At 36.0% G+C, this 27,938-nt stretch overlaps 2 protein-coding genes across 3 annotated transcripts; both read right to left on the reverse strand.

Moving 5' to 3' along the window:
• Positions 1 to 5,191: 5,191 nt before the first annotated feature.
• Positions 5,192 to 6,359, reverse strand: LOC142170521 (dehydration-responsive element-binding protein 2D-like). The gene has a single exon (XM_075232453.1). The coding sequence runs from the start codon at positions 6,064 to 6,066 to the stop codon at positions 5,317 to 5,319; it is 750 nt and encodes a 249-aa protein (XP_075088554.1). The 5' UTR covers positions 6,067 to 6,359; the 3' UTR covers positions 5,192 to 5,316.
• A 1,865-nt stretch (positions 6,360 to 8,224) lies between these two features.
• LOC107823564 (putative GTP-binding protein OBGC2) lies at positions 8,225 to 16,091 on the reverse strand. Of its 2 annotated transcripts, none has more exons than XM_075232526.1 (10): positions 15,916 to 16,091; positions 14,872 to 15,347; positions 14,550 to 14,641; positions 14,191 to 14,274; positions 13,686 to 13,751; positions 12,002 to 12,202; positions 11,768 to 11,875; positions 10,675 to 10,749; positions 10,298 to 10,518; positions 8,225 to 8,785 (listed from the first exon to the last, which is right to left on the reverse strand). In XM_075232526.1, exons 1-10 carry the CDS (start codon positions 16,032 to 16,034, stop codon positions 8,722 to 8,724), a joined length of 1,506 nt encoding a protein of 501 aa, XP_075088627.1. In that variant the 5' UTR covers positions 16,035 to 16,091; the 3' UTR covers positions 8,225 to 8,721. The 2 variants fall into 2 exon arrangements, with proteins under 2 accessions (XP_075088627.1, XP_016505732.1); XM_016650246.2 differs by having other exon boundaries at positions 13,674 to 13,751.
• Between the last annotated feature and the right edge of the window lie 11,847 nt (positions 16,092 to 27,938).

Here is a 27,938-nt window from a genome sequence, read left to right on the forward strand (position 1 = left end):
AAAATCTTTTTGTACTTTTTCTTTAGACTTAAATCCCTCAAGAAAATTGTCTAATAGATCCATCGTCGGGAAAAGTCCAATCTTTTCTATTTGAAAAAAATTATTCAATTAAACTAACACAACTAAAATAGCATAGAAAATCACCCAGACAATCTCCTCACCCCACACTTAAAATTGTGCATTGTCCCCAATGCACACCATACTAATAAGAGGGTAAAAGAAACTCCCTGGTAGGCCAAAGGCCGAAGCATTAACAACTCATGGGGTACTCAGACTTCTTCCAAGCTTGGTCCCTTGTGCGGGTACCTCACACTTAGTTCCATCCATTTGGTTTATTATTGCATCCTTCTAATACCTTTGCTTTCCATGCTCCTAGAAAATAAAAAATTGACACTACAAAAAGAATACAATTAAAAAAATAAAAAATAAATAAAAGAAAGCAATAAAGTTAGGTTGTCTCCCAACAAGCGCTTGATTTAACGTCGCGGCACGACGCGGATCACTTTTTGCCTCCACCTCGAGCTTATGAATTGAACCCCAAGTTTTGATTCAAGCTTATGATTATGGTCATGGGGCGGTGGAACAAATCTGACTGGCCCAATAAAATAATGTAGTATTCTGCACTTCTTGGCCTTTAGATGGGGTGCGTAATCCCGACTTTTTGGAAAGAAGAATTTCAGAATGTAAGCATTTTTGTTCCTCATTCCATGACTCCTCAAGTGGCTCGGAAGACTCTATTTTCATATCATCATCTAAACACAATGTGGAAAAATGCTTGGAGTGAGGACCAATGCGCTCAACTACATGAACATTGGGACAGTCTACATTCTCAACACTAATGACAATAGAGTCAACTAAATATGTATCCTTAATATCCTTGGTTGACTCTAGTATCTCCTCTACGACATCGGCATCCTCAAAATCTAGTTCGATTGATTGTTGGTGTTCTACTCTAGCCTCCTCCTCTAGCTCATCCTCGTATTTTTTTAAATCCTCCAATAATATGGTAATTTCTACAGCCCATTCTTGCTCATATTGGCTACTATCCACAATGTCAACTTGTTGCGCTTTACCAAGTTCAATTAATTTATTCGCTTGAACCTCCAAGTTGTGAATAGTTGCCCCTTGCCTTTGTACCCGCAGTTGTATCTCATCATATTGTTTCGTAAGGCACTTTAGCATATCCTCGATCTCTTTCAGGTCCTCATACCTGGGTTCTTTGTTCCTATTAACTTCACCAGAAAAAGAAGAACCATAAAAGTAAGGGGTTGGGGGAAGGTAAGAAATATATGCACAACCGTGAAAGTGACCATCTTGACCACCACACATATCACACACATTCCACACATACGATTGAGTTGGTGCACAAAATTCGCTCTCGGAAATATTTTGATAATTTTGCCAAGGGTGGTTTTCATCACAATATGCATAAGGAGGATTAAAAGTAGAATTACCAACATCAAAACTTTCATAATTCCATGATGCCATGTTTTTTTTTAAATCAACAAGTAAAACAAAAAATAAAAGAAAAAAAATCAAATACAAAAAATAAAAATAAAAGTTCAAACTTGAAACCTAGCAATATGTACACCCACAGCTACACTGTTCGTTCCCCGGCAACGGCGCCAAAATTTGATCACGCCCAACTATGCCTTATAAAAAGGACAATGCGGTCGTAGCAAATATAATCCGGTTTACAAGTCCGGAGTCGAATATCACATAGAACTAAGGCTTAGCTACAGTTGTTCACTATCACCAAGAAGACAAACTTGAACAGTTCCTAACTTATAGATATTTAGATTCTTGTGTTTAACTAATTGATTAACAAATTAAAATAATAAATTAACAACTAAAGATACTAAGAGTTAGAGACAAGATTAAGGAGGTCTAGAGTTATGATTTCCCCAATTGTCGGAATCATTCCCGCTATGTCTTCTATAATTTTGCCTAAGTATTCTCTACCGATCATGAGCACTCTTATTACCGTAAATTTCTCCCGAGTAATCACGACAATTAACTAGACGCACTTTCCCGAGCTACTCTAGCTGGCTTTTGATACAGCTCACTTCAGATCGCACCCAAGGCTTCGTTATCCCTAATCCCGCCTTTAAACCCTCGGTTATTGATCCCTCATATACTCTGAGAGTGGTGTTGTTCAACAATTACCTAAATATGCACTCTCTCCCGAGTTATGCATACTAAATAGGCACAGCTAATTGAGAGCTCTTCAATTAACTACAATAAGAACGTAGTTGAATAAATAGAGATTATACTATGGCTCAATTATATAAAAACATAACAAGAATTTATCCTACAAAAGGTTCTATCAAAACTCTAGATAACAATTTAGCTATTCATAATAGTATGTAAAACTACAATACTAAAAGTCATAACCAACAATGAAAAATAGGAAGAGGAAAGAAAAAACTTGTAGAAGAATTCCCAAGCCTTGCTCCTATTGTGTCTCTGCCTCCTTAGGTCAAATCTATGTCAAAAATATGTCCAATCCTTTTCTTGGTCGGCTTCCTTGGTTTAATATAAAGTTTAAAGCTTAAAATCCCGTGTTTTGCACTTTGGTCCCTGAAATTTATGCATCCTGCTGCGGTTACGCCGTAACCGCGGCCGAACACCCTCTCAGGTTCTTCATTTGTCCGCGACTGCCTTCTGTCGCGGTTCTGCCGCGGTCCTACCGTAACCGCAGTTTTTCACCATTTACCGTTTGGAATTTGAAAAAACGTAAAACATTAAAGTTGTAGCCCTTTGAGTTATATTTTCAACCATATATTATGGATCCAAAATGGAGTTCTGAGAAAAGAGTTATGTCTATTTTACTAGACAGTGCGCAATATGCCTCTTGGAGTTTTCGTTTTGTTGTTTTATCATCCGTTGATCCCTGAACGCGATCCCGGCTTAATTCCTTGAGCTCTTACTCAGACTTCAAAGCTCCAAACCACTTATATTTATTCCATAACATCTATATAGCTCGGAATCATACCTACAAGGCATAAAACACACAATTAGTGCAAAACAATAGCGATTAAAGCGCAAACTCAACTAAAGTGCAGTAAATTAGAGTGTAATAATCGACTAAAATACGTAATTATAGTCTATCATCAGCAAGCAATAAAAAAGATGCCAACACAAATGATGCCCTAAATTATGTTATAATGGTTGACACGTATATCGCACGTATGTTGCACGTACATTAAATAGTGTAATGTTATACAATAAATTTTACGAACCAAAGATTAATGCATGTAAAATGTATTTTTTAACCCTTTTTGGAAAGTAAATTGATGATATGTAATAAAGGAAAAGGAAGCAAATTAGTTTCTAAATTTATCTTCGACTCATTGAACACGTAAGTTGCACGTATATTACATTTTGGTCGGTCGTTATCAAGTTCATATTAAAAATAATAAAAATATATAAATAAATAAAGAAGTCATTATGAGTTTATATTGACTAGTTTTCCTTATTAGCATCCCTTGAATCCTGAATAAAGAGTGAAAAGTGTAGAAAATTAAAAATTATAGGAAACACTTATATTAGAAGCAAGAAAAACAAATGGTATAAATGACGTACTAAATGAGTAAACGGTTGATGAATGAAAAAAGGAGCAAAAGTATGATTTGTATCGATCAAACCTAAATTAATGAAGGAGAAAGTTGGTGGTGGTGTCCGTGTCAAAAGAAGAAGCACGACTAGAAATTCGGCTAAAACTGACCATAGTCACTCGACCGAAAAACTGACATACGTCGGTCGGTTTTAAATATATTTTCTTTTATAGGCTTTTTTACGAAACCCGGGGAATTCGGTCGGGTTTCTTGGGCGCCAAATGCAAAAAATTATTTTTGTGTCACGTGAAATATATTTTTTAAGAAACCGATCAACGTTGGTTATTTTTTATTTAAAATAGATTAAAATTAATATTCAAAATATCGACCAAAATCGTCCATTTATTTTGGTCGGTCATTTTAAAAAACCTACCGATTTCGGTCGATATTTAAAAAAAAAAAAAAAAAGACCGAAATGAGTCAGTTATTTCGCGCAAAAATATAATTAAATAATATAAAAAAATATATAAAGTCTTAAACCAAAAGACACTAATAGTCTAGTGGTATAATAGTACTTGCCACGATATAAATCCCGGTTTAATTTTCAAATGGTGCATTTTTAATTATATAATTTTAAAAAATCCGCCAAGTCGGTCGGTTATATTTTTTTGGTCGATTATGGAATTTAATTGATCGGCCAAAGTCGGTCGGTTATATTTTTTTGATCGATTATTTTTTGATCGATTATGGAATTTAATTGACCGACCGAAATCGATCGGTTTTCTATCGATTTTTACTAATTGTCGACCAACATCGGTCGATTTTTGTCTTGTTTTTAGTAGTGAATGAGGAGGATGTACTAATGTTGGCGGTCGGATATCAAGAAGAATAAAGATGATGTGGTGACGGACGAATCTGAAGAATAAAAATGAGGAGGAGGTGCTAGTAATAGGCGACTTTGGAGAAGGAAATGGCGGTGATGGTTGTTGTGGCTGAATCTAAAATAGGAAACAAATTGTATAAATTACATAACAAATAAGAAGCGATTTGCATTAGTCTCGATATTTATACCATTTTTACGTAACTAAGTAGTACCTTTACTGCATAGTACGTAAATAATCAATGTGATTATTCATATGTTCCCGAACCCACCCCATAAGAAGAAGAAAAAAGGAAAAGAGAAAGAGAAAAAGAAACAGTCAAAACCTTAAATAGTGTCATTCTGACATGGAGGCTTTTATAAAACACAGCTAGCTAGTGCATGCATGTCAATATTCTAGACTTTTAATCTCAACCAAAAGTTAGACTTAAAAAAAATATCAAGTAACTAAGCACATATCAATTTGTTTTTCAACATAGACGTAACACACATATATATATTTGGTAATAACATTCCACATATTAGCTTTGTGGATGTTAATACTTTCATAAAGGTTTTTTTAAGATTAATATTTTATGAAAAAATGTGCTTAATTAGCACATACTTGAGCAAAAGGATGAAGAAAAAGATATAATGGCAAACTACTAAGTTTATAGACTCTTATAGAGCTATATTTTTTATTTATTTTTTTGTTAATTTTGTTTAATACAATAACTGAACATTTTGCAGTCCATATACTCTATCAACACACCAGAGTACACATTAGCTCTATACATGCTAATTATACCTTTACAAGTTTACATGCATGCATGTTTTTTCTTTCTTTACCATATAAAAAGAGCTAATTAAACAACAACAAAATAATAATTAAGTAATTAATTAACCACACCATGGAGGATAATTAATCCCATCATCCAAGTTGCATGCATATATTCCTGGATCACTCACTGCTTCTTGAAATGAAGTTGATGCTTTTGCTTCCTCCCATATTGAAGAATCATCAATTTCTGGCAAATTCATATTCAAATCTCTCCACATTTCTCCACCAATTCCTTCATTCTGATTAATATTGTTTTCATCAAACTCTTCAGCTGTTTGATTAATGTCCAGAAACTGAAATGAAGTTTGATCCGCAGTAGAAAAACTGTTGTTACCAAAGTCATTGTTGAAATAGAAAGATGTGTGATCATTTCCCATACTCCAAGTTGAGGGTGATGCCACATCGTAAACAGCAGCTGGATTGCATGTGGGAGGAGCTGAAACTGGGCCTCCAGCATTGTCTAGGCCCATGGTATTGGGCCTAGAATTCTGGGCCTGGGATTGGGCCTGGGCCTGTTTGTTGTAGAGATGAGGTAAGTTGAGTTTCGCATCGGCTCCGTAGAGTTTACGGGCCGCGGCATCGTATGCCACGGCCGCGTCATAAGAATTCTCAAAAGTGCCGAGCCACAAGCGGGCTCCGCGATTGGGCTCGCGGATTTCCGCGACCCATTTACCCCAAGTACGCTGACGGACACCTTTATAAGTGCAGCTAGCATTTTCAGGCCCGCCTTTACCTCTCATACAGCCTTTTCTTGAAGTAGCTTGAGTTATTTTTTTGGTTTTTCTTTCAACAGAATAAGTTGATGACATTGTTGGGTAAAATGAGGACTGAGTTTTTCAGAAGAGAAATGAGTTTTTGTGTAGATGGAGATTGGTTTTAGATGAGAGTATTTATAGTTGAGGAAAGGTGAAAATGGGTTGTGCTTTAATGGAGGAAACTGGTATAAGATACGTGTCTGTTTACATGGTTAGCTTGTTGATACTTGTCAAGTGAAACTTTTGATCATGTTTGTATATTTTTTTTTTTAAGAAGATCATGTTTTGTGTCTCTAGTTAATACAAATGCTTGTGCGTTTTTTTGTTCTGAAGCAAAGGTGTCGAAGACAAGAGTGTTACACCTCAGAATGCTGTTTTAGGTTTTCTTCTTATTATTCTTTTTCCTTTTAAAGTTTTCCCATTTCAACCTGCGTTTCATATTAAGAGTGTATGAGTAGACTGTGTTTAAGTGAACACAGAGTATAAGAAAGGGAAAAAAAAAAAATTTGCTGCATACCAAAAATATTACTACTATTAGAATTTATGGTATTAGACATGCCATGACATTTTTGTAGTTGTAAAAATAAGAAGTTCAGGGAAACAGCTCTTGCAGAAAGGCAGGATAAGGTTGTGTACTATGGGCGAAGGTACATAGCCCTAAGGGTGGAATTAATTGACCACACTTCGTCGAAAAATTACATTATATATAGGCGAAATATTAGATTTTAATGGTGTATAAAACATATATTGAACACACTTTATCGGGGATTTTTTTTACTTATTTCAAGTTTAAACACCATCAACGAAATTCCTAGCTTCGCCACTGTTTCGTACAATAGACCCTTGTAGTCCGGTCCTTTCCCGGACCCTGCATAGAGCGCGAGTTTATAAAAATGTACTGTCATGTTTTTTTGGAAAAAGTGAGTTTTTTTCCTTGTTTTGAAACTGGCATGTAGAAAACCAAATTAAAAAATAGGATGAAGTAAATCCTTACGTCAGTCCCGGGAAAAAATTGAGTGTGGATAAGTACGGAATCACTCCAAAAACATAGCAGAGGAGATATAGACAATTAAGAAGATGTAGCTTTAATATACGTGGCTGTTTAAAGTGTGATGGATAACAGTTGTGTAGAATTGGAAGTTAGTCTAGATTCATTTGTGGTATTCATAAGAGGAAAACTAATGAATAAGCCAAATAGAGAAGATTAGATAGATTTGAACAATTAACAAACTCACGTCTGTGGGTATAGTAAATGCAGTTTTCCAAAGAGTTTCTTTTCATTCACACGAGTCTTATGAGTCCGAGGAAAATATGTCCTCCTGTCGGAACCTTCCTGTCGCTAAGTACAAAATCTCGTACTACTGTCCACCCCCCACCCCTAGGGACTAGCAAGTTTTGGGGGGGGGGGGGTAGGCTCCTCTTCCCAATATAAAAGAGAACCCCCCATAAGCAAAATAACAGCACTGTGTGAATCGTGGAAAATGGAGTAGTATGAGATTGGCCACTAGTCATACTAGGAAAACCCTCTTTATACTATCTGATAAAGTATTCATATTCACCGATTAATTCGGATTCGCATCGTGTAAGAACAATGGATGTGAACACTATTCAAGAAAGGAGCCTTAAATGGCTATAAAGATCATCCGAAGAGAGAAAAGACAAAAAAAATGGCTCGCGTAGCGTGTCATTTAAAAAAAGTTTTAGGCGTCATGCCTACGACAGCTACGCATCATGTTCTGATCAGTTACGTTTCAATCCCTAACAAAGTTGGCATAAATTAACTGAGACCAAACTTTCATCAAATTATATTTTTGAGACATAAATGTGTTATGCTCTTGCATATAAAATAGTTAGAACAACTAATTTGGATTCACGTCGTGTAAGAGAATGCAGGTAAACACTATTCACAAAAGGGGGCCTTAAATGGCTATAAAGATCATCCAAAGAGGGAAAAACAAAAATGTGACTTGTGTAACGCGTCATTTAAATATAATAAAAAGTTTAACGCGTCATGCCCACGACAGCACAAGCTATAAAATAAGTTTCTTTTCTCCTTTTTGAGAAAAGAAAATGAAATTTACCACATCATGTCCTGATCATTTACGCTTCAATCCCAAACAAAGTTTGGCATCAATTAACTGAGACCAAACTAAATAGTTGAGACGTAATGTGTTATGTTCTTGCATATAAAATAGGTGACATCATGCAAAAATTTTCCCTGAATTTGAGGCTTTTCATACGCCTAATTTTACAATATGAAAGATGCATACATACACTTTCATTAGTAGCGAGAGAATATAAAACACAAACTATGCGTTTATTTTACGTACCTTCTTTTGTTTAATACACTAGAGAAAAAATATCATAGCAGACAACTTCTTGCCTAAGGAGCTGGAGGTGTTTGAATATTAAACTGAACAAATGAGCGGCAAGGATCAAGGTGGATCTCAAGAATATTCACACACACAGAACCGCTAATTTCCAGCATGAGATGGCCGAGGTACAGATCCCAAAGACTGCAGTATGGACGTAAAGTAATATAATCTTTGATAACTTGAAGAGTAGGCTGACAAACTTTGCCTCTATAGTCCTTAATGCATCCAAATCCCAGGCAACAACAGCATATGATATGTCAAGGCAGCCAATCATTTTAACGGTTTAAAACTTCATCAATGCTGACAAAATATTTTGACAGTAGCAAAGGCTGCATCATAGGGATTTGCGAAGCGCCGTCCGTATCTCCTTCAACATCTCATTGACTTTAATCCCTTTTCTACAAGCAACGACATAAGAGAACTTTCACCATTTGCCACCCAAAGTAACATATAACTATATATAGGCTGAAGAGGTTTGGCTGAAACCAGCGCCGTTCTTATATCTTGGAGAATAACATAATTTATTTATCAAATATGGGATCCATAAAATATGCAAAGTACATGTGATGAGCACAAAATAAAATATAAGTAACAATGAAGTGTCTTTTTTTCCTTTTTCCTTCTTTTTCTTCTGTGTTATGGAGTAGCTTAATTCCTGAAATCTTGGTTGTGACATGACATAATTACATATATAACAGCATCAACCATATAAATGGAAATAATGAACCTGACATAATATTTGGACAATCAAGACTTCTCTTAAACATAGAAAGGTATGTAGGGATATTTAAAGTTTCAAACTGGAGGGACATATTAGTGTCTTCCTAAATACATATCCTATGACAGCAACATCAGATACATCTTGGAATTAAGTGCCTGACAAATAATTTGGAGGAAGAAACTTATTTTACCGGCCAAAAGTCACACACGCATGTCTAAATTTCTAGTTACGCCTTATTCCAGGGGTTTAATAGTAAGGCATATAAGATTCATACACTTCCTAGTTATATATTATGCAAGGGGTTTATAAGTAATAGGAAAGAAGCGAAAGCTTTACCATTACTCCATGAATTCTTTATGTGTTACTAGCTTTGACAACTGAGCTACCAAGCTCTTTTAAGGAACTGCAGAAATTCTTTTTCTTCCTTTGCAAATGTAAAAACTAAAAAGAATATCTTTCAATTAGCAACATGAAGACCATTTATTCACGTCTCAACCAGGATTGAGAAAAGCCACAGGGCATATCAAAAACATATTTCTCTGTGTTAAGAAGAAACACCAGAAATAAGCAGCACAAATCTGTGTTTCTAGATGTAATATTCCTAATACGTATTTTCTCATAAAATTTCAAGGAAAAACATGAGGGACTTTGAGAATAGCTTTAACAGTTTCCAAACGGGTTGCTATGCTAGATTTTAACTCTTAGTAAGAAAAACTACTTCGTAAAAATAAACAGGAAAACTAAAGTTATCATATGGACTCTTTACAAGGATCTTTATCAACAGAAAAGACAATTCTTACTAGGATATGTTTGTAAAGACTACTTCATACATTTAAACAGGAAAACCTCAAAATTTGGTGGACGGGTTTAGGTGAGTTCTCTACGAACTTTCCTTTAAAGTTAAAACTCAAGTAGAAAAGACACCAGTCACACCGCCTAAAAATCATACTGAGCATGTATGATCTTTGAGGCTTGAATTTCTGAAAACCCCTACTGACTAAAAGGCGCTTAAAAACAGCTTAACATACATCACGAGAAACAATACCACCTATTGCAATTCACAGATGCAGCATAGAAGTTGACTGAAATAATTTGTTACTCAAGGAAAGCCTGCTGTATAGAAATACTGTAACATTGAGGTCATCGAGTACGGTAAACCTGGAAGAGGAGAGATAATAGAGTAACTTACAGTACACTAACACCCACAACAGCAAGAGGGCGTGGATACTCTTCAAGTTCTTTAACCTTCTGATCCTTAGCAGATAACCCAGAAGAAATCTCACTGTTTTGGCTCCCGTCAACAGAAAAGGATTCAGCCACAGTTCCAGAGCTTGCGTCGGGCTCGGAAGATATTCTTTCACACCCAATTCTCCATATTTCTTCAGTCAAGGTAGGAAGCCTGTCTACTGCCTGTCAAAGCATAATCATATCCTTCATATGTAACCAACTTGATGATCCTCAACTAGATGCATATTAAGATACAACATTTTTGCAGGTGAAAAAGCAAGTTGTTCAGAAGGAACCTGACAGCAGATTAGCAGAACAGAGATGATAAGAGCCGCATACCTCAGGTTTGTCAATCTTGTTTAGCACCACAAGGTACGGTCTGTCAAGGTACTCAGGATTGTACATGCGCAGTTCCTGCAAAATCAGAGGTCATTTTCCTCAGCAGAATGTTAAAGAAAGAAGACACCAGGGTATAGATAGGTCAGACGACTAATTCAGAAAGGTGAACCACCCCCCTCCAAAAAAAAAACCTCCGGCATTTGGAGTGTTAACCATAAAACAGAGAGACTGGATTAGCATAGTAAGCAATGTTTGCTACAGCAGAAGTAGCTTTGAAACAACTTATTCTCCAGCAAAATTATACTATAACAACTAGGCAAAGTACAAAATGATCACGTGATACAAGCAACTTATGGTGTTGTAAACAGACCAAGGTTAAAACTACTCAAGTGCTAAGCCCAAAGCAATTAGGCAAGACATTAATGAAATGACATGAGTTAGAGAACATAAAAATTGGATCTCTCTATGATGAGGCATTAAATATTACCCAGTAAAACAAACACATCACATGGATCATGTTTCTCGTTTGTAAGGCTAATATGCATCTGTCTGTAAAAAAGGGAATTTAACAAAGAAAAAGGTTATTACACGTGCAATGTAAAATGTTTCTTAGTTGGAAAAACAGATAAAATAGCAGCTCGGTAACCAATACCAAGATGGACATATGAATTCATGTAACACGTAATTTCCACAGACTTTATTCCTTGTCCACCTTAGCGCATAACCAATCCAAAATGATTAACAAAAATCATGTTGCAATCCAAAAATGAAGATGAAGGAACTTGCATGGTGAAATAATTCTAAGGAAATAAGTACGAAAAAGTTGTGCATTAGGTAAGTTGATCTTTCAATCGTCCCACCTATGATCTTCATAAGCCATGATACTACAATAGTAATCAAGAGTTGCTTTAGCCGTCAAATTAAGAGATCCTTAAAAGTTATTATTTTCTTGTCAGACCAAACCGGGTCAATGAAGATGAACCTTACAACTGTGTGATTCCAGACTCATTTCTTCTGTTAAGAAGCAATTAAGGTGTTATAATATAACTATCTCGAGCAAAAAAATATGTTCAGTGATCGGAGTTAGACTTACTTCCTTCACAGTTCTGTAATCGCTGACTGGGTCCTCTGAAGCTGCATCAACAACATGGACCAATAATCTTGTTCTCCTCAAGTGCCTCAAGAAATTACGCCCTAGACCCTGAAAGATAATTAGGACAACATGCATAGCTAAATTTCATTTTTGAGAGCAAAATAAGTAAAAGAGAAAACCACAAGGTTTGAGACCTCAAATTATTAAAGTGACTACTGAATATGGTACAAGTACCTTCCCCAAATGTGCACCTTCTATGAGACCAGGCAGGTCCGCTAGAGTTGCTTCAGATGAATATTTGTCTGCCCCTAAACTTGGGTCGCCATCAAGACGTCCAAGGTTTGGCATCAACGTTGTGAATGGATAATCAGCAATATCGGGCTTTGCATGTGTAATGGCAGCCAATAGGGTCGATTTTCCAGCATTTGGAAGTCCCTGAGGAAAATTGAAAGAGCAAAGTCAAAGAAGGGCATCGGAAGGAGAAAGAAGAATCTGGGAGACCATTCCTTCTTGCACATGGTGGGAGATTTGGAAGGAAAGGAATCAACGATGTTATGAAAGCAAATATGAAAGTATACATACATTGAAATATAGATGTATATCTTTTTGGCTTTTTGGTGTAGACTAGATGATGTTAATAGGATGTTAGACTTTCTCAGCTTCCTACAATGATTTAAAGGAACTGATTTGCGTGTATTTTGGAACAAACTGTGTGCTTATGTTATAAAATTTTACCATTCTCAAAATAAAACTAAAAGAGCCTAAAGATAACTGAAGAATAATAAACAGAATTGCATCTGTACGTGATCATTTAATGTGATGAACTAATCAGGTTATAGCATCTAGATCTATCACTACAGACAAATTCTACGATCGATCATTATAATCCACATATTACATAAAAGGGTAGCTCGGTACACTAAGCTCCCGCTATGCACTAATCTAGGAAAGAGCCAGACCACATTGGGTCTTGTGAATGCAGCCTTGCTTTGCATTTCTGCAAGAGGCTGTTTCTACCGCTTGAACCCATGATCTCCCGGTCATACGGCGGCAACTTTTACCATTGCGCCAAGGCTTTCTTTCATAATCCACATATTACATGTTGTTGGGGATCTAAAAGCTAAAAAGACGCCGAAAAAACTAGCATCATGCCATCCTCGCACTTAAGTAAAACAGACACGTGTATTGAAGAAATGAAGAAGGTCAAACGGGTAAGAGCTAAAACGCAAAATGGGTGTTTTTCTTATAGCCTCCGTTTCAGAAATCATTTCACTATCCATGAATATAGGTTCACAAATAGCAATAACGATGCTTAAATTGATTAAAGGGGATAAAGGTTCTAGAATTACTCTCTTTTTATCTCAAGATTTCTTTTCGATAGTGATGGGTGTCCGAGCTAACTTGCGGGACCTCGACTATGCCGTTGGGTACCTGCTACCTCCCACCAGAATAGGTACCGGATATCATTTAGCATTTTCTACCTGTGCTGGGATTTGAACCATGGCCTTTTATAGTTTTCATTCCACTTCATCGATAGCTGGGCTACAACCTTAGGTGCTCTCAATAAGTATTTAAAAGTTTCTAAAAGATATGCCACAAACATAAAATCCCTTCCTTACAACAAAGAAGCCAAATTTGATTGACAACAGTTCAAATTCTGCCATACAACATTCAGAAGGTACATAATTTCATTTTACAATGTGAAGAACGATTTTGCAGACTAATTGACTAAACGACCTAGCTAAATGTGCAAATGGTTGAAATGAAATATCAATTTGAATCTGCATCAGAGTATATCAGCATATATTAGTACATGTCAAGTGAATCAAGGATATCAGAATGCTAATAAAGCTTATGCACATATCTGCAAATCACAAAAAGTTTCAATTTTAATAATGATACTCACAACAAGACCCACATCAGCAACAACTCTCAGTATCAACTGCAGGCTAACTTCCTCTCCAGGCTGGCCAATAGCTAAAACCTGCGAGAAAGTGAGACAAATCAATACATGCCAACTGCGAACATGCAGGAAGGCTGCTATTTGCTTAAGAAAGCTAAAGCGTATTAAGTACAAAAACTACTACCAAGATCCATACTGGGTTCTCAGCCCACTTCTTTCTGTTCACCAAGCAAGTTTAACATGTTAGCTCATCCAGATACAGTCACTTGAAAGGAGACCTTTTGCGAGCAAAACTGACACTAAGTGCAGTAAGCTGCCAGTAGCAGCAGCATAGCATATAGCATGACAGTCTACAGGATTCCCCTAGCGGATTACATGAAACTAACACTAGAAAGCTAGTATCAGCTGAGTTCATCAAATTAATTTTCCCTAAGCTCCTCATCATGCATCATAAGGTTCAGACACGAAGAAAGGATTATATCAAATTCAGATGTCTCTTAAAGATTAGGCTTATACAAACCTTATCGCTGTCATCTCTCATCATATTTGTGGTTAAAGTCGTCATTTGTTTCTTTTTGTGCTCTGGAACTTCCAACAAGCTAATCTGCCACAATCACGTAGTACAGAATTAAAGATCAGGCATGCGGTTCCAAATAAGTGATACAGTATCTATTACTCGCAATGAAATACTTGAAGCACCAAAGAGCACATCCGAGAAAAAGTGAAATAATTCGCTCCTTTTTTCTTTTCTTTTTTTTTTCTTTTTCCTATATTTGGTTGCGGACAGTGTAGAAGTAAGATACTGACTACTTAAAAAGATAGGTAGAAGCATGAAATTCCAAGCATGGTAATTATATTTAAGACCCAATGATTTCTCACCCCTCCTTGTCCTCCCCTTGCAACAAGAACTTCATCACCTGGATTAGCTAGATCTGCCAAAAACTTTCCTCTTTTATGTTTGACAACAGTACCTGGCAGATATGGAAAAGCATGAGATGAAAACAGTTGGCATCACACTGCTATATGCCTTTCAAAATACAAAAATCACCATTCTTAAACAGCTTCAAATGTTGTGTCTAAGTAGAGAAAACAGAAGATCCCGGCGCATAATCTCAGGGTAACCATCCATAAGTTTAATTGTCGCTGGAGTTTCCCATGCAAGCTAGAGCCATTACACTAGAGAACCAGAGAGAGAACAAACCTAGTGGAACAGGAATTCGCAATGTTGGGGCAGCAAGTCCGTTTTGCAAGTAAGATGTTAACACACCCATGGCATCAACATTTCCCCCACGCTTCGCCTTGTGCTTGCTCTTGTTATGAAACTCTAACAGTGTATCTTTGCCCTCATCTGCATAAATGACAACGTCGCCACCATGTCCCCCCATTGGAAGGATTAATGAGCCATCAAAGTCCCTTTTATAAGAGGGTTTCCTCTTAGTCTTTTCTCTGTCAAATTTTCCTTGTGACTTAGATGGAGCCTTAATGTTGGGCATACTAAGAACGGCACCATGCCCTCCATCTCCAGCACGAACTGTGATAACCACCTCATCGAAATATTTGTGGGGTTCTCTTATGAATGCATCAGAAGTGGGCGAAGGAGGTGTTCTGGCTTTTGCAAGTGCACACTTTACAGTATAGCTTCTATAATTTTCATTACTGTTCCATTTTCGAGAAGCACTGTAGAAAAAGGACCATTATACATTATAGCAACAGCCAACAAGAACACAAAAAAAATGTACAATAAAGTATCAGAACACAAGCTAACCAAAACAAATGACAGAAACAACCAAATCAATGAAATGGTCAATCCATAATCGCCAATAGTCAAACAGAATATTCATATCTCAGCATAATTTTATTTTTTTGACAAGTATTTCATTCAGTTGCACAAAGAAGGTGCTAATATGTACAGTAAAAAAAGAACTAAAGCTTCCTTTTAAATATGGAGGGAATTCTAAAAATTCTCAAAGGTATTATTTACATCATGATTCAGCTTGAAGTTACACGCTTACACCAAGAATACAAAAGCTGCAAATCCTTAAATTTTACAAAAGATAAAAGCTGTAAAATTATTCTCATATGTTAACAGAATTGAAGCATAAATTGTTAACTTAGTACAAACGAAAGAAAAAGATTACACTGCCCAAGTCTTAGTCTTTTAAATAAGCAACATTTATATTACACTTTTTTTTAAAATCAAAATTATCAAATGTGGAATATTCGAAGATAAAGCTAAAAGTGGTACCTTTTTTGGAATTGTGGCAAAGGAGGGGAGAAGGTAGCAGAAAAGGAGAGCGATAAATCAGTGGTAAAGTTACGGTTCAGAAAGGAAGAAGAAGAAGAGTGAGAGAGCATAGACGCCATAGTAGTGGTAAAATGGGTTGGGCGCCAGAATTTAGAGGATGGAAGAAAGAGGATTAACTTCCGCTTTTTATTTTGGTGACTTATGTTATAAAATAAAACCGTAAAGTAAAGACAAGGATAGAGAAAAATGTTATATTATTCGAATTCAAAATGATGTACATAAGTAAGTGAAATCTCTTCTATTTATAGAAGAAAAAAAGTTGTTGTGTAAGCTACTATTATACCAGATATGGATAATCTTCTACTGAGAGTAATGTTTATCCATAACGGAGTATTGAAAGGATAAGCTTATTATACCCGATATGGATAATCTTCTATCGGAGATAATGTTTATTCATAACTGGGTACTGAAAGGATAAGCTTATTATACCCGGTATGGATAATATTCTATCGGGAGTAATGTTTATCCATAACTGGGTACTGAAGTGATAAGCTTCTTCAGAAAGCTTATTTCAATAGAGTACTAAATAGATAAAAATATTTACGGTGGAGTCCCATATGGATAAGCTTCTTCAGGAAGCTTATTTACAACGGAGTACTAAATGAACATCCATAATATAATATATTTATAACACTCCCCCTTGGAAATTCATTAAAAGATAATGTGTCTCATTAAAACCTTACTAGGAAAAACCACGTGGGAAAAAATCCCAGTGAAGGAAAAAGAGTACACATATTTAGTAAGACGCATTGCTAGGTGCCTCATTAAAAACCTTATAAGGAAAACCCCATGGGAAAAAACCTTAGTAAGGGAAAAGGAGTGCATCGCATATTTTACTCCCCCTGATGAAAACCTTGTTTCAAATATTTGAGTCTCCGCATTCCAATCTTGTATACCATCTTCTCAAAAGTTGAAGTTGGCAAAGATTTAGTGAATAAATCTGCTGGATTATCACTTAAACGGATTTGTTGCACATCAATGTCACCACTTTTCTGAAGATCGTGTGTGTAGAATAATTTTGATGAAATGTGCTTCGTTCTATCTCCTTTTATAAATCCTTCCTTCAATTGGGCTATGCATGCAGCATTGTCTTCGTATAAAATTGTGGGTCTTTTCTCACATTCCAAACCACATTTTTCTTGAATAAAATGAATTATTGATCTCAACCATACGCATTCCCTACTTGCTTCATGAATAGCTATTATCTCAGCGTGATTTGAAGAAGTAGCAACAATAGATTGCTTTGTGGAGCGCCATGATATGACAGTACCTCCATATGTAAATACGTAGCCGGTTTGAGATCGAGCTTTATGGGGATCAGATAAATAACCGGCATTTGCATAACCAACAAGGTCTGCACTATCTTTGTTAGCATAAAACAAACCCATAGAGTTCCCTTTAAATATCGCAATATATGCTTAATCCCGTTCCAATGTCTCCGTGTAGGAGAAGAACTATATCTTGCTAGTAAATTAACAGAAAATGCTATGTCAAGCCTTGTAGCATTAGCAAGATACATTAGTGCACCAATTGTACTGAGATAGGGTACTTCGGGACCAAGGAATTCCTCGTCCTCTTCTGGAGGTTGGAACAAATCCTTATTCACTTCAAGTGATCGAACAACCATTGGTGTACTCAATGGGTGCGCTTTGTCCATGTAAAAGCGTTTTAAGACCCTTTCTGTATAGGCAGATTGATGGATAAAGATCATGTCTACTAAATGTTCAATTTGCAGACCAAGACAAAGTTTTGTCTTTCCAAGATCTTTCATCTCAAATTTTTTCTTAAGATATTCAATTGCCTTTTGGAGCTCTTCTGGAGTTCCAACAAGATTTATGTCATCAACATAAACAACAAGTATAACAAATTCTGATGTCATTTTCTTTATAAAAATACATGGACAAATAACATCATTTATGTAACCTTCTTTCAGCAAATATTCACTAAGGCGATTATACCACATGCGCCCAGATTGCTTTAAACCGTACAAAGATCTTTGTAATCTGATTGAATACATTTCCTGATATTTTGCTTCAAGCTTTTGAAATCCTTCAGGGATAAATTTCATTATCAAGTGAACCGTACAGATAAGCTGTAACTACATCTATTAGATGTATTTCAAGCTTTTCATGTAGTGCTAAATTGATGAGATATCGAAATGTTATGGTATCCATAACAGGTGAATATGTTTCATCAAAATCGACTCCGGGTCGTTGTGAGAATCCTTGTGCAACAAGGCGAGCTTTGTATCTTTCAACTTTATTTTTATCATTCCTTTTTCGCACAAAAACCCATTTATGACCAACTGGTTTTATACCAGCAAGTGTTTGGACTACTGGTCCAAAGACCTCTCTTTTAGCAAGTGACTTCAATTCCGATTGAATTGCCTCTTGCCATTTTGGCCAATCAGATCTTTGTCGACATTCTTCGACAGATCGAGGTTCAAGATCCTCACTATCTTGCATAATATTAAGTGCAACATTATATGCAAAAATATTATCCACCACTATTTCAGATCGATTTAAGTTAATCCCATCACCGATCGAACTTATTAATAGTTCCTCACTCACATGAGCTTCGAGTTCATTGATTTCTTCAGGAATATCAAAACTAATCAGATTTTGGGTCTCTTCAGGAGATCCCTTCATAGTATCGTTTTGATCATTTGTCGATTTTCTTTTTCGAGGATTTCGATCCTTAGAACCCAAAGGCCTACCACGCTTCAGGCGTGCTTTAGGTTCACTAGCTCTCATGCTAGTAGATGGTTCTACTGGGACATCAATTCGGATAGGCACATTCTCAGCTGGGATATGTGACTTAGTTATCCTTTTCAAATCAGTAAATGCGTCTAGCATTTGATTTGCTATATTCTGTAAATGGATGATCTTCTGGACCTCCTGATTACATATAGGGTTACGGGGATCAAAGTGAGATAATGATGAAATTTTCCACACAATTTCTCTTTTGATTTCCTTTTTCTCTCCCCCTAATTGTGAAAAATTTGTTTCATCAAACCGACAATCTGCAAATCGAGCAGTAAATAAATCTCCTGTCAATGGTTCAAGATAGTGAATAATAGAGGGTGATTCAAACCCAACATATATTCCTATCCTTCTTTGTGGTCCCATCTTACTACGTTGTGGTGGTGCTACTGGCATATATACAGCACATCCAAAAATTCGTAGATGGGTAATATTTGGTTCATGACCAAAAATTAATTGTGACGGAGAATATTTATTATAATGTGTCGGTCTGAGACAGATAAGTGATGCTGCATGCAAGATAGCATGGCCTCAAGCAGTAGTGGGCAATTTTGTTTTCATAAGTAGTGGTCATGCTATCAATTGTAGACATTTAATAAATGACTCTGCAAGGCCATTTTGAGTATGAACATAAGCTACAGGTTGTTCAACTTTTATCCCAACGGATAGACAATAATTATCAAAAGCTTGAAACGAGAATTCTCCAGCATTATCAAGGGGAATAGCCTTTATAGGATAATCTGGGAATTGTGACTTGCATGGGCCACCATTTGGGCTAATAGCTTTGCAAATGCCAGGTTGCGAGATGATAGTAGGCACACATGAGACCATCTTTAGATGCATCTATTAGCACCATAAAATATCTAAACAATCCACTTGGTGGGTGAATAGGTCCACATATATCCCCATGTATACTCTCTAAAAAGGCAGGGGATTCAATATCAACCTTCATTGGTGATAGTCTAGTGATCATTTTTCCTTGATAACAAGCATCACAAGAAAATTCGTCATTTGTAAGAATCTTCAAGATCTTTAATGGATGCCCACTCGAATTTTCAGTAATTCGTCTCATCATTATTGATCCGGGATGGCTCAAACGGCCATGCCAAAGCACAAAAGTATTAGAATCCGTAAACTTCTGGTTTATGATAGAGTGTGCTTCAATTGTACTAATTTTTGAATAGTATAAGCCAGAAGATAAAGTTGGTAACTTTTCTACAATGCATTTCTGGCCAGAAATATTCTTTGTAATACAAAGATATTCCCTGTTCATTTCATCTATTGTCTCAACATGATACCCATTTCGGCGGATATCTATAAAACTCAACAAGTTTCTTCGGGACTTGGAGGAGAACAATGCATTGTCTATAATAAGTTTTGTTCCCTTAGACAGAAATATTATGGCTCTTCCAGAGCCTTCAATCAAACTTATATTACCAAAAATTGTTGAAACATTTGCTTTTTCCTTATGCAAATAAGAAAAGTATTTTTGATCGCTGAATATGGCATGAGTTGTTCCACTATCAATAACACAAATATCTTCATGATTTGTCTTTGATCCAAACATAATTTGAGGGTTATCCATATTCTTCAAAATAACATAAATAAAATATATTATAGTAAACATCATTATCAAAGCATAACTTTTATTTATGTACAACAATTACATAACCATACTATCTATTACAAACAACAAAAATTAAAATATTTACATTTCTACAGATTCACTACCGATTACATGACTTGTTTCTCCTTCTGGGAGTGCAAAGTAATCAGCTACATCCAAATGCATGAAGTCTAAATTATCTTCAGAAATAAAATTTGCTTCAGCATTTTTCTCTATCTTCTTCAGGGAGGCTTGATAAAGCTCAACCAGGTGCTTTGGCGTACGACAGGTACGTGACCAGTGCCCTTTTCCTCCATATCTATAGCATGTATTTCCTGCATTTGGCGCTTGCACCGCTTCATGGTTTTGTTCCTTCCTTTTCCAGTGCTGGTGGTGAGGAGGCTTCTTTGGTTCATTATTATTACCATGATTGGGGTTTCTTCCCCGACCACGGCCATGACCACGATTGGGGCCACGACCTCTTCCACGTTTAGCTTGGTGGAAGTTCGTCTCATTCACTTCAGGGAATGGACAAGAACCAATAGGTCGACTTTCATAATTTTTCATTAATAGCCCATTATGTTGCTCTGCTATAAGAAGATGTGAGATAAGTTCAAAATACTTTTTAAATCTCATCTCTCGATATTGCTGCTGCAGGAGCATATTCGAGGCATGAAAAGGGGTGAAAGTTTTCTCCAACATATCATGATCAGTAATATTATCACCACATAATTTCAATAGGGAAATAATTCTGAACATAGCAGAATAAAACTCACTGATGGATTTAAAATCTTGTAGCCTTAGATGAGTCCAATCATAACGTGCCTGTGGAAGAACGACCATCTTCAGGTGGTCATATCTATCTTTCAAATTATTCCACAGTATGACTGGATCTTTAATAGTGAGATATTCCATTTTCAGGCCCTCATCAAGGTGATGGCGTAGGAATATCATTGCTTTGGCACGGTCTTGGTTTGATGCCTGATTTTTATCCTTGATGGTGTCTGCCAGACCCATCACATCAAGATGAATTTCAGCATCAAGCACCCAAGACATGTAGCTTTTGCCCGATATATCCAGGGCTACAAATTCAAGTTTATAAAGATTTGACATTATTTAGGAAAAGAAAGTTCTTACCTCTAATACTTTCAAAGTATTTGCTCGAGATGTCAGAGTCTCGTGCTGATAACGTGTTATAAAATAAAGACTGTAAAGTAAAGACAAGTATAGAGAGAAAATGTTATATTATTCGAATTCAAACTGATGTACATAAGGAACTGAAATCTCTTCTATTTAAAGAAGAAAGGAAGATGTTGTGTAAGCTGCTACTATACCAGATATGGATAATCTTCTACTGAGAGCAATGTTTATCCATAATGGAGTACTGAAAGGATAAGTTTATTATACCTGATATTGATAATCTTCTACCGGGGTAATGTTTATCCATAACTGGGTACTGAAAGGATAAGCTTATTATACCCGGTATGGATAATCTTCTACCGGGGGTAATGTTTATCCATAACTGGGTACCAAAGTGATAAGCTTATTCAGGAAGCTTATTTCCAATAGAGTACTAAATAGATAAACATATTTACGGTGGAGTCCCATATGGATAAGCTTCTTCAGGAAGCTTATTTACAACGGAGTACTAAATGAACATCCGTAATATAATATATTTATAACATTCCTCCTTGGATGTTCATTAAAAGATAATGTGTCTCATTAAAACCTTACTAGGAAAAACCACGTGGGAAAAAATTCCAGTGAAGGAAAAAGAGTACACATATTTAGTAAGACGCATTGCTAGGTGCCTCATTAAAAACCTTATAAGGAAAACCCCATGGGAAAAAACCTTAGTAAGGGAAAAAGAGTGCATCGCGTATTTTACTCCCCTGATGAAAACCTTGTTTCAAATATTTGAGTCTCCGCATTCCAATCTTGTATACCATCTTCTCAAAAGTTGAAGTTGACAAAGATTTAGTGAATAAATCTGCTGGATTATCACTTGAACAGACTTGTTGCACATCAATGTCACCAATTTTCTGAAGATCGTATGTGTAGAATAATTTTGGTGAAATGTGCTTCGTTCTATCTCCTTTTATAAATTCTCCCTTTAATTGGGCTATGCATGCAACATTGTCTTCGTATACAATTGTGGGTCTTTTCTCACATTCCAAACCACATTTTTCTCGAATAAAATGAATTATTGATCTCAACCATACATATTCCCTACTTGCTTCATGAATATATATTATCTCAGCGTGATTTAAATAAGTAGCAACAATAGATTGCTTTGTGGAGCGCCATGATATGACAGTACCTCCATATGTAAATACGTAGCCGGTTTGAGATCGAGTTTTATGGAGATCAGATAAATAACCTGCATCTGCATAACCAACAAGGTCTGCACTATCTTTGTTAGCATAAAACAAACCCATATCAAGAGTTCCCTTTAAATATCGCAATATATGCTTAATCCCGTTCCAATGTCTCCGTGTAGGAGAAGAACTATATCTTGCTAGTAAATTAACAAAAAATGCTATGTCAGGCCTTGTAGCATTAGCAAGATACATTAGTGCACCAATTGCACTGAGATAGGGTACTTCGGGACCAAGAAGTTCCTCGTCCTCTTCTGGAGGTCGGAACAAATCCTTATTCACTTCAAGTGATCGAACAACCATTGGTGTACTCAATGGGTGCGCTTTGTCCATGTAAAAGCGTTTTAAGACCCTTTCTATTTAGGCAGATTAATGGATAAAGATCCCTTATACTAAATGTTCAATTTGCAGACCAAGACAAAGTTTTGTCTTTCCAAGATCTTTCATCTCAAATTCTTTCTTAAGATATTCAATTGCCTTTTGGAGCTCTTCTGGAGTTCCAACAAGATTTATGTCATCAACATAAACAACAAGTATAACAAATTCTGATGTCATTTTCTTTATAAAAATACATGGACAAATAACATCATTTATGTAACCTTCTTTCAGCAAATATTCACTAAGGCGATTATACCACATGCGCCCAGATTGCTTTAAACCGTACAAAGATCTTTGTAATCTGATTGAATACATTTCCTGATATTTTGCTTCAGGCATTTTAAATCCTTCAGGGATTTTCATATAAATTTCATTATCAAGTGAACCATACAGATAAGCTGTAACTACATATATTAGATGTATTTCAAGCTTTTCATGTAGTGCTAAACTGATGAGATATCGAAATGTTATAGCATCCATAACAGGTGAATATGTTTCATCAAAATCGACTCCGGGTCGTTGTGAGAATCCTTGTGCAACAAGGCGAGCTTTGTATCTTTCAACTTCATTTTTATCATTCTTTTTTTGCACAAAAATCCATTTATGACCAACTGGTTTTATACCAGCAGGTGTTTGGACTACTGGTCCAAAGACCTCTCTTTTAGAAAGTGACTTCAATTCCGATTGAATTGCCTCTTGCCATTTTGGCCAATCAGATCTTTGTCGACATTCTTCGACAGATAGAGGTTCAAGATCCTCACTATCTTGCATAATATTAAGTGCAACATTATATGCAAAAATATTATCCACCACTATTTCAGATCGATTTAAATTAATCCCATCACCGATCGAACTTATTAGAAGTTCCTCACTCACATGAGCTTCGAGTTCATTGATTTCTTCAGGAATATCAAAACTAATCAGATTTTGGGTCTCTTCAGGAGATCCCTTCATAGTATCGTTTTGATCATTTGTCGATTTTCTTTTTCGAGGATTTCGATCCTTAGAACCCAAAGGCCTACCTCGCTTCAGGCGTGCTTTAGGTTCACTAGCTCTCATGCTAGTAGATGGTTCTACTGGGACATCAATTCGGATAGGCACATTCTCTGCTGGGATATGTGACTTAGTTATTCTTTTCAAATCAGTAAATGGGTTTGGCATTTGATTTGCTATATTCTGTAAATGGATGATCTTCTGGACCTCCTGATTACATATAGGGTTACGGGGATCAAAGTGAGATAATGATGAAATTTTCCACACAATTTCTCTTTTGATTTCCTTTTTCTCTCCCTCTAATTGTGGAAAATTTGTTTCATCAAACCGACAATCTGCAAATCGAGCAGTAAATAAATCTCCTGTCAATGGTTCAAGATAGCGAATAATAGAGGGTGATTCAAACCCAACATATATTCCTATCCTTCTTTGTGGTCCCATCTTACTACGTTGTGGTGGTGCTACTGGCACATATACAGCACATCCGAAAATTCGTAGATGGGTAATATTTGGTTCATGACCAAAAACTAATTGTGACGGAGAATATTTATTATAATGTGTCGGTCTGAGACGGATAAGTGATGCTTCATGCAAGATAGCATGGCCCCAAGCAGTAGTGGGCAATTTTGTTTTCATAAGTAGTGGTCTTGCTATCAATTGCAGGCGTTTAATAAATGACTCTGCAAGGACATTTTGAGTATGAACATAAGCTACAGGATGTTCAACTTTTATCCCAACGGATAGACAATAATCATCAAAAGCTTGAGATGAGAATTCTCCAGCATTATCAAGGCGAATAGCCTTTATAGGATAATCTGGGAATTGTGCCCTTAATCGAATTATTTGGGCTAATAGCTTTGCAAACGCCAGGTTGCGAGATGATAGTAGGCACACATGAGACCATCTTGAAGATGCATCTATTAGGACCATAAAATATCTAAACAATCCACTTGGTGGGTGAATAGGTCCACATATATCCCCATGTATACGCTCTAAAAAGGCAGGGGATTCAATACCAACCTTCATTGGTGATGGTCTAGTGATCATTTTTCCTTGATAACAAGCATCATAAGAAAATTCGTCATTTGTAAGAATCTTCAAGATCTTTAATGGATGCCCACTCGAATTTTCAGTAATTCGTCTCATCATTATTGATCCGGGATGGCCCAAACAGCCATGCCAAAGCACAAAAGTATTTGAATCCGTAAACTTCTGGTTTACGATAGAGTGTGCTTCAATTGTACTAATTTTTGAATAGTATAAGCCAGAAGATAAAGTTGGTAACTTTTCTACAATGCATTTCTGGCCAGAAATATTCTTTGTAATACAAAGATATTCCCTGTTCATTTCATCTATTGTCTCAACATGATACCCATTTCGGCGGATATCTATAAAACTCAACAAGTTTCTTCGGGACTTGGAGGAGAACAATGCATTGTCTATAATAAGTTTTGTTCCCTTAGACAGAAATATTATGGCTCTTCCAGGGCCTTCAATCAAACTTATATTACCAGAAATTATTGAAACATTTGCTTTTTCCTTATGAAAATAAGAAAAGTATTTCTGATCGCTGAATATGGCATGAGTTGTTCCACTATCAATAACACAAATATCTTCATGATTTTTGTCTTTGATCCAAACATAATTTGAGGGTTATCCATATTCTTCAAAATAACATAAATAAAATATATTATAGTAAACATCATTATCAAAGCATAACTTTTATTTATGTATAACAATTACATAGCCATACTATCTATTACAAACAACAAAAATTAAAATATTTACATTTCTACAGATTCACTACCGATTACATGACTTGTTTCTCCTTCTGGGAGTGCAAAGTAATCAGCTACATCCAAATGCATGAAGTCTAAATTATCTTCAGAAATAAAATTTGCTTCAGCATTCTTCTCTGTCTTCTTCAGGGAGGCTTGATAAAGCTCAACCAGGTGTTTTGGCGTACGACAGGTATGTGACCAGTGCCCTTTTCCTCCACATCTATAGCATGCATTTGGCGCTTGCACCGCTTCATGCTTTTGTTCCTTCCTTTTCCACTGCTGGTGGTGAGGAAGCTTCTTTGGTGCATTATTATTACCATGATTGGGGTTTCTTCCCAGACCACGGCCATGACCACGATTGGGGCCACGACCTCTCCCACGTTTGGCTTGGTGGACGTTCGTCTCATTCACTTCAGGGAATGGACAAGAACTAATAGGTCGGCTTTCATGATTTTTCATTAATAGCCCATTATGTTGCTCTGCTATAAGAAGATGTGAGATAAGTTCAGAATACTTTTAATATTCCATCTCTCGATATTGCTGCTGCAGGAGCATATTCGAGGTATGAAAAGTGGTGAAAATTTTCTCCAACATATCATGATCAGTAATATTATCACCACATAATTTCAATTGGGAAATAATTCTGAACATAGCAGAATTATACTCACTGATAGATTTAAAATCTTGTAGCCTTAGATGAGTCCAATCATAACGTGCCTGTGGAAGAACGACCATCTTCAGGTGGTCATATCTATCTTTCAAATTATTTCACAGTATGACTGGATCTTTAATAGTGAGATATTCCATTTTCAGGCCCTCATCAAGGTGATGACGTAGGAATATCATTGCTTTGGCACGGTCTTGGTTCGATGCATGATTTTTATCCTTGATGGTGTCTGCCAGATCCATCGCATCAAGATGAATTTCAGCATCAAGCACCCAAGACATGTAGCTTTTGCCCGATATATCCAGGGCTACAAATTCAAGTTTAGAAAGATTTGACATTTTTTAGAAAAAGAAAGTTCTTACCTCTAATACTTTCAAAGTATTTGCTCGAGATGTCAAAGTCTCGTGCTGATAACGTGTTATAAAATAAAGACTGTAAAGTAAAGACAAGTATAGAGAGAAAATGTTATATTATTCGAATTCAAACTGATGTACATAAGGAACTGAAATCTCTTCTATTTATAGAAGAAAGGAAACTGTCGTGTAAGCTGCTACTATACCAGATATGGATAATCTTCTATTGAGAGCAATGTTTATCCATAACGGAGTACTGAAAGGATAAGCTTATTATACCCGATATGAATAATCTTCTACCGGGGGTAATGTTTATCCATAACTAGGTACTGAAAGGATAAGCTTATTATACCCGGTATGGATAATCTTCTACCGGGGGTAATGTTTATCCATAACTGGGTACCGAAGTGATAAGCTTCTTCAGGAAGCTTATTTCCAATAGGGTACTAAATAGATAAACATATTTACGGTGGAGTCCCATATGAATAAACTTCTTCAGGAAGCTTATTTACAACGGAGTACTAAATGAACATCCATAATATAATATATTTATAACAACTTCTGCTTTTTTTTTCCTTTCCGCAACTACTCACTAATTTAAAAAATAAAAAAATAAATATAGATTGTAATTTCCGTAAGAAAATATTGTTTAGGATTAATGCAGCTAAAATTCGGCCTAATATGTGAAATGCTACTGAAACTAACCCAATCCCTTCACCCTTCTATGTATATTGCTATATAACTAGTCTTTAACATGTGCATGTTGCGCGTGTACCTTATTGCGATAAGTAATTTTTTAAAATTATTATATTAAAATTTATATTTTAATTACAAAATAAGAGTTTAAGTAACTGAAATTGATGAATAAAATAAGTGAGCACGATAAAATATTTTAATTAGAATAATTCGTTTGTATAATCTTGATAATAACAACAAAACTTACAAAAAACTCAAAAATTTATTTATACAATAGAGAGAGAAAGAAGATAAAAGCTTTTAAAGGATGTATCCATGTAAAAAATAATATTTATAATATATATTATAT

The sequence above is a fragment of the Nicotiana tabacum genome, chromosome 16 (genome assembly GCF_000715075.1).
Source record: "Nicotiana tabacum cultivar K326 chromosome 16, ASM71507v2, whole genome shotgun sequence".
In the NCBI taxonomy this organism is placed as follows: domain Eukaryota; kingdom Viridiplantae; phylum Streptophyta; class Magnoliopsida; order Solanales; family Solanaceae; genus Nicotiana; species Nicotiana tabacum.

Bases quoted from the DNA above. Each gene is read 5' to 3' on its own strand.
- LOC142170521 (XM_075232453.1), bottom strand. From the start codon at position 6,066: ATGTCATCAACTTATTCTGTTGAAAGAAAAACCAAAAAAATAACTCAA.
- LOC107823564 (XM_016650246.2), bottom strand. From the start codon at position 16,034: ATGGCGTCTATGCTCTCTCACTCTTCTTCTTCTTCCTTTCTGAACCGT. The intron at 14,275-14,549 runs GTGAGAAATCAT...TGATTGTGGCAG, and splicing joins CAAGGGGAGGACAAGGAGGG to ATTAGCTTGTTGGAAGTTCC. The intron at 13,752-14,190 runs GTTTGTATAAGC...ACTTTCTCGCAG, and splicing joins TGAGAGATGACAGCGATAAG to GTTTTAGCTATTGGCCAGCC.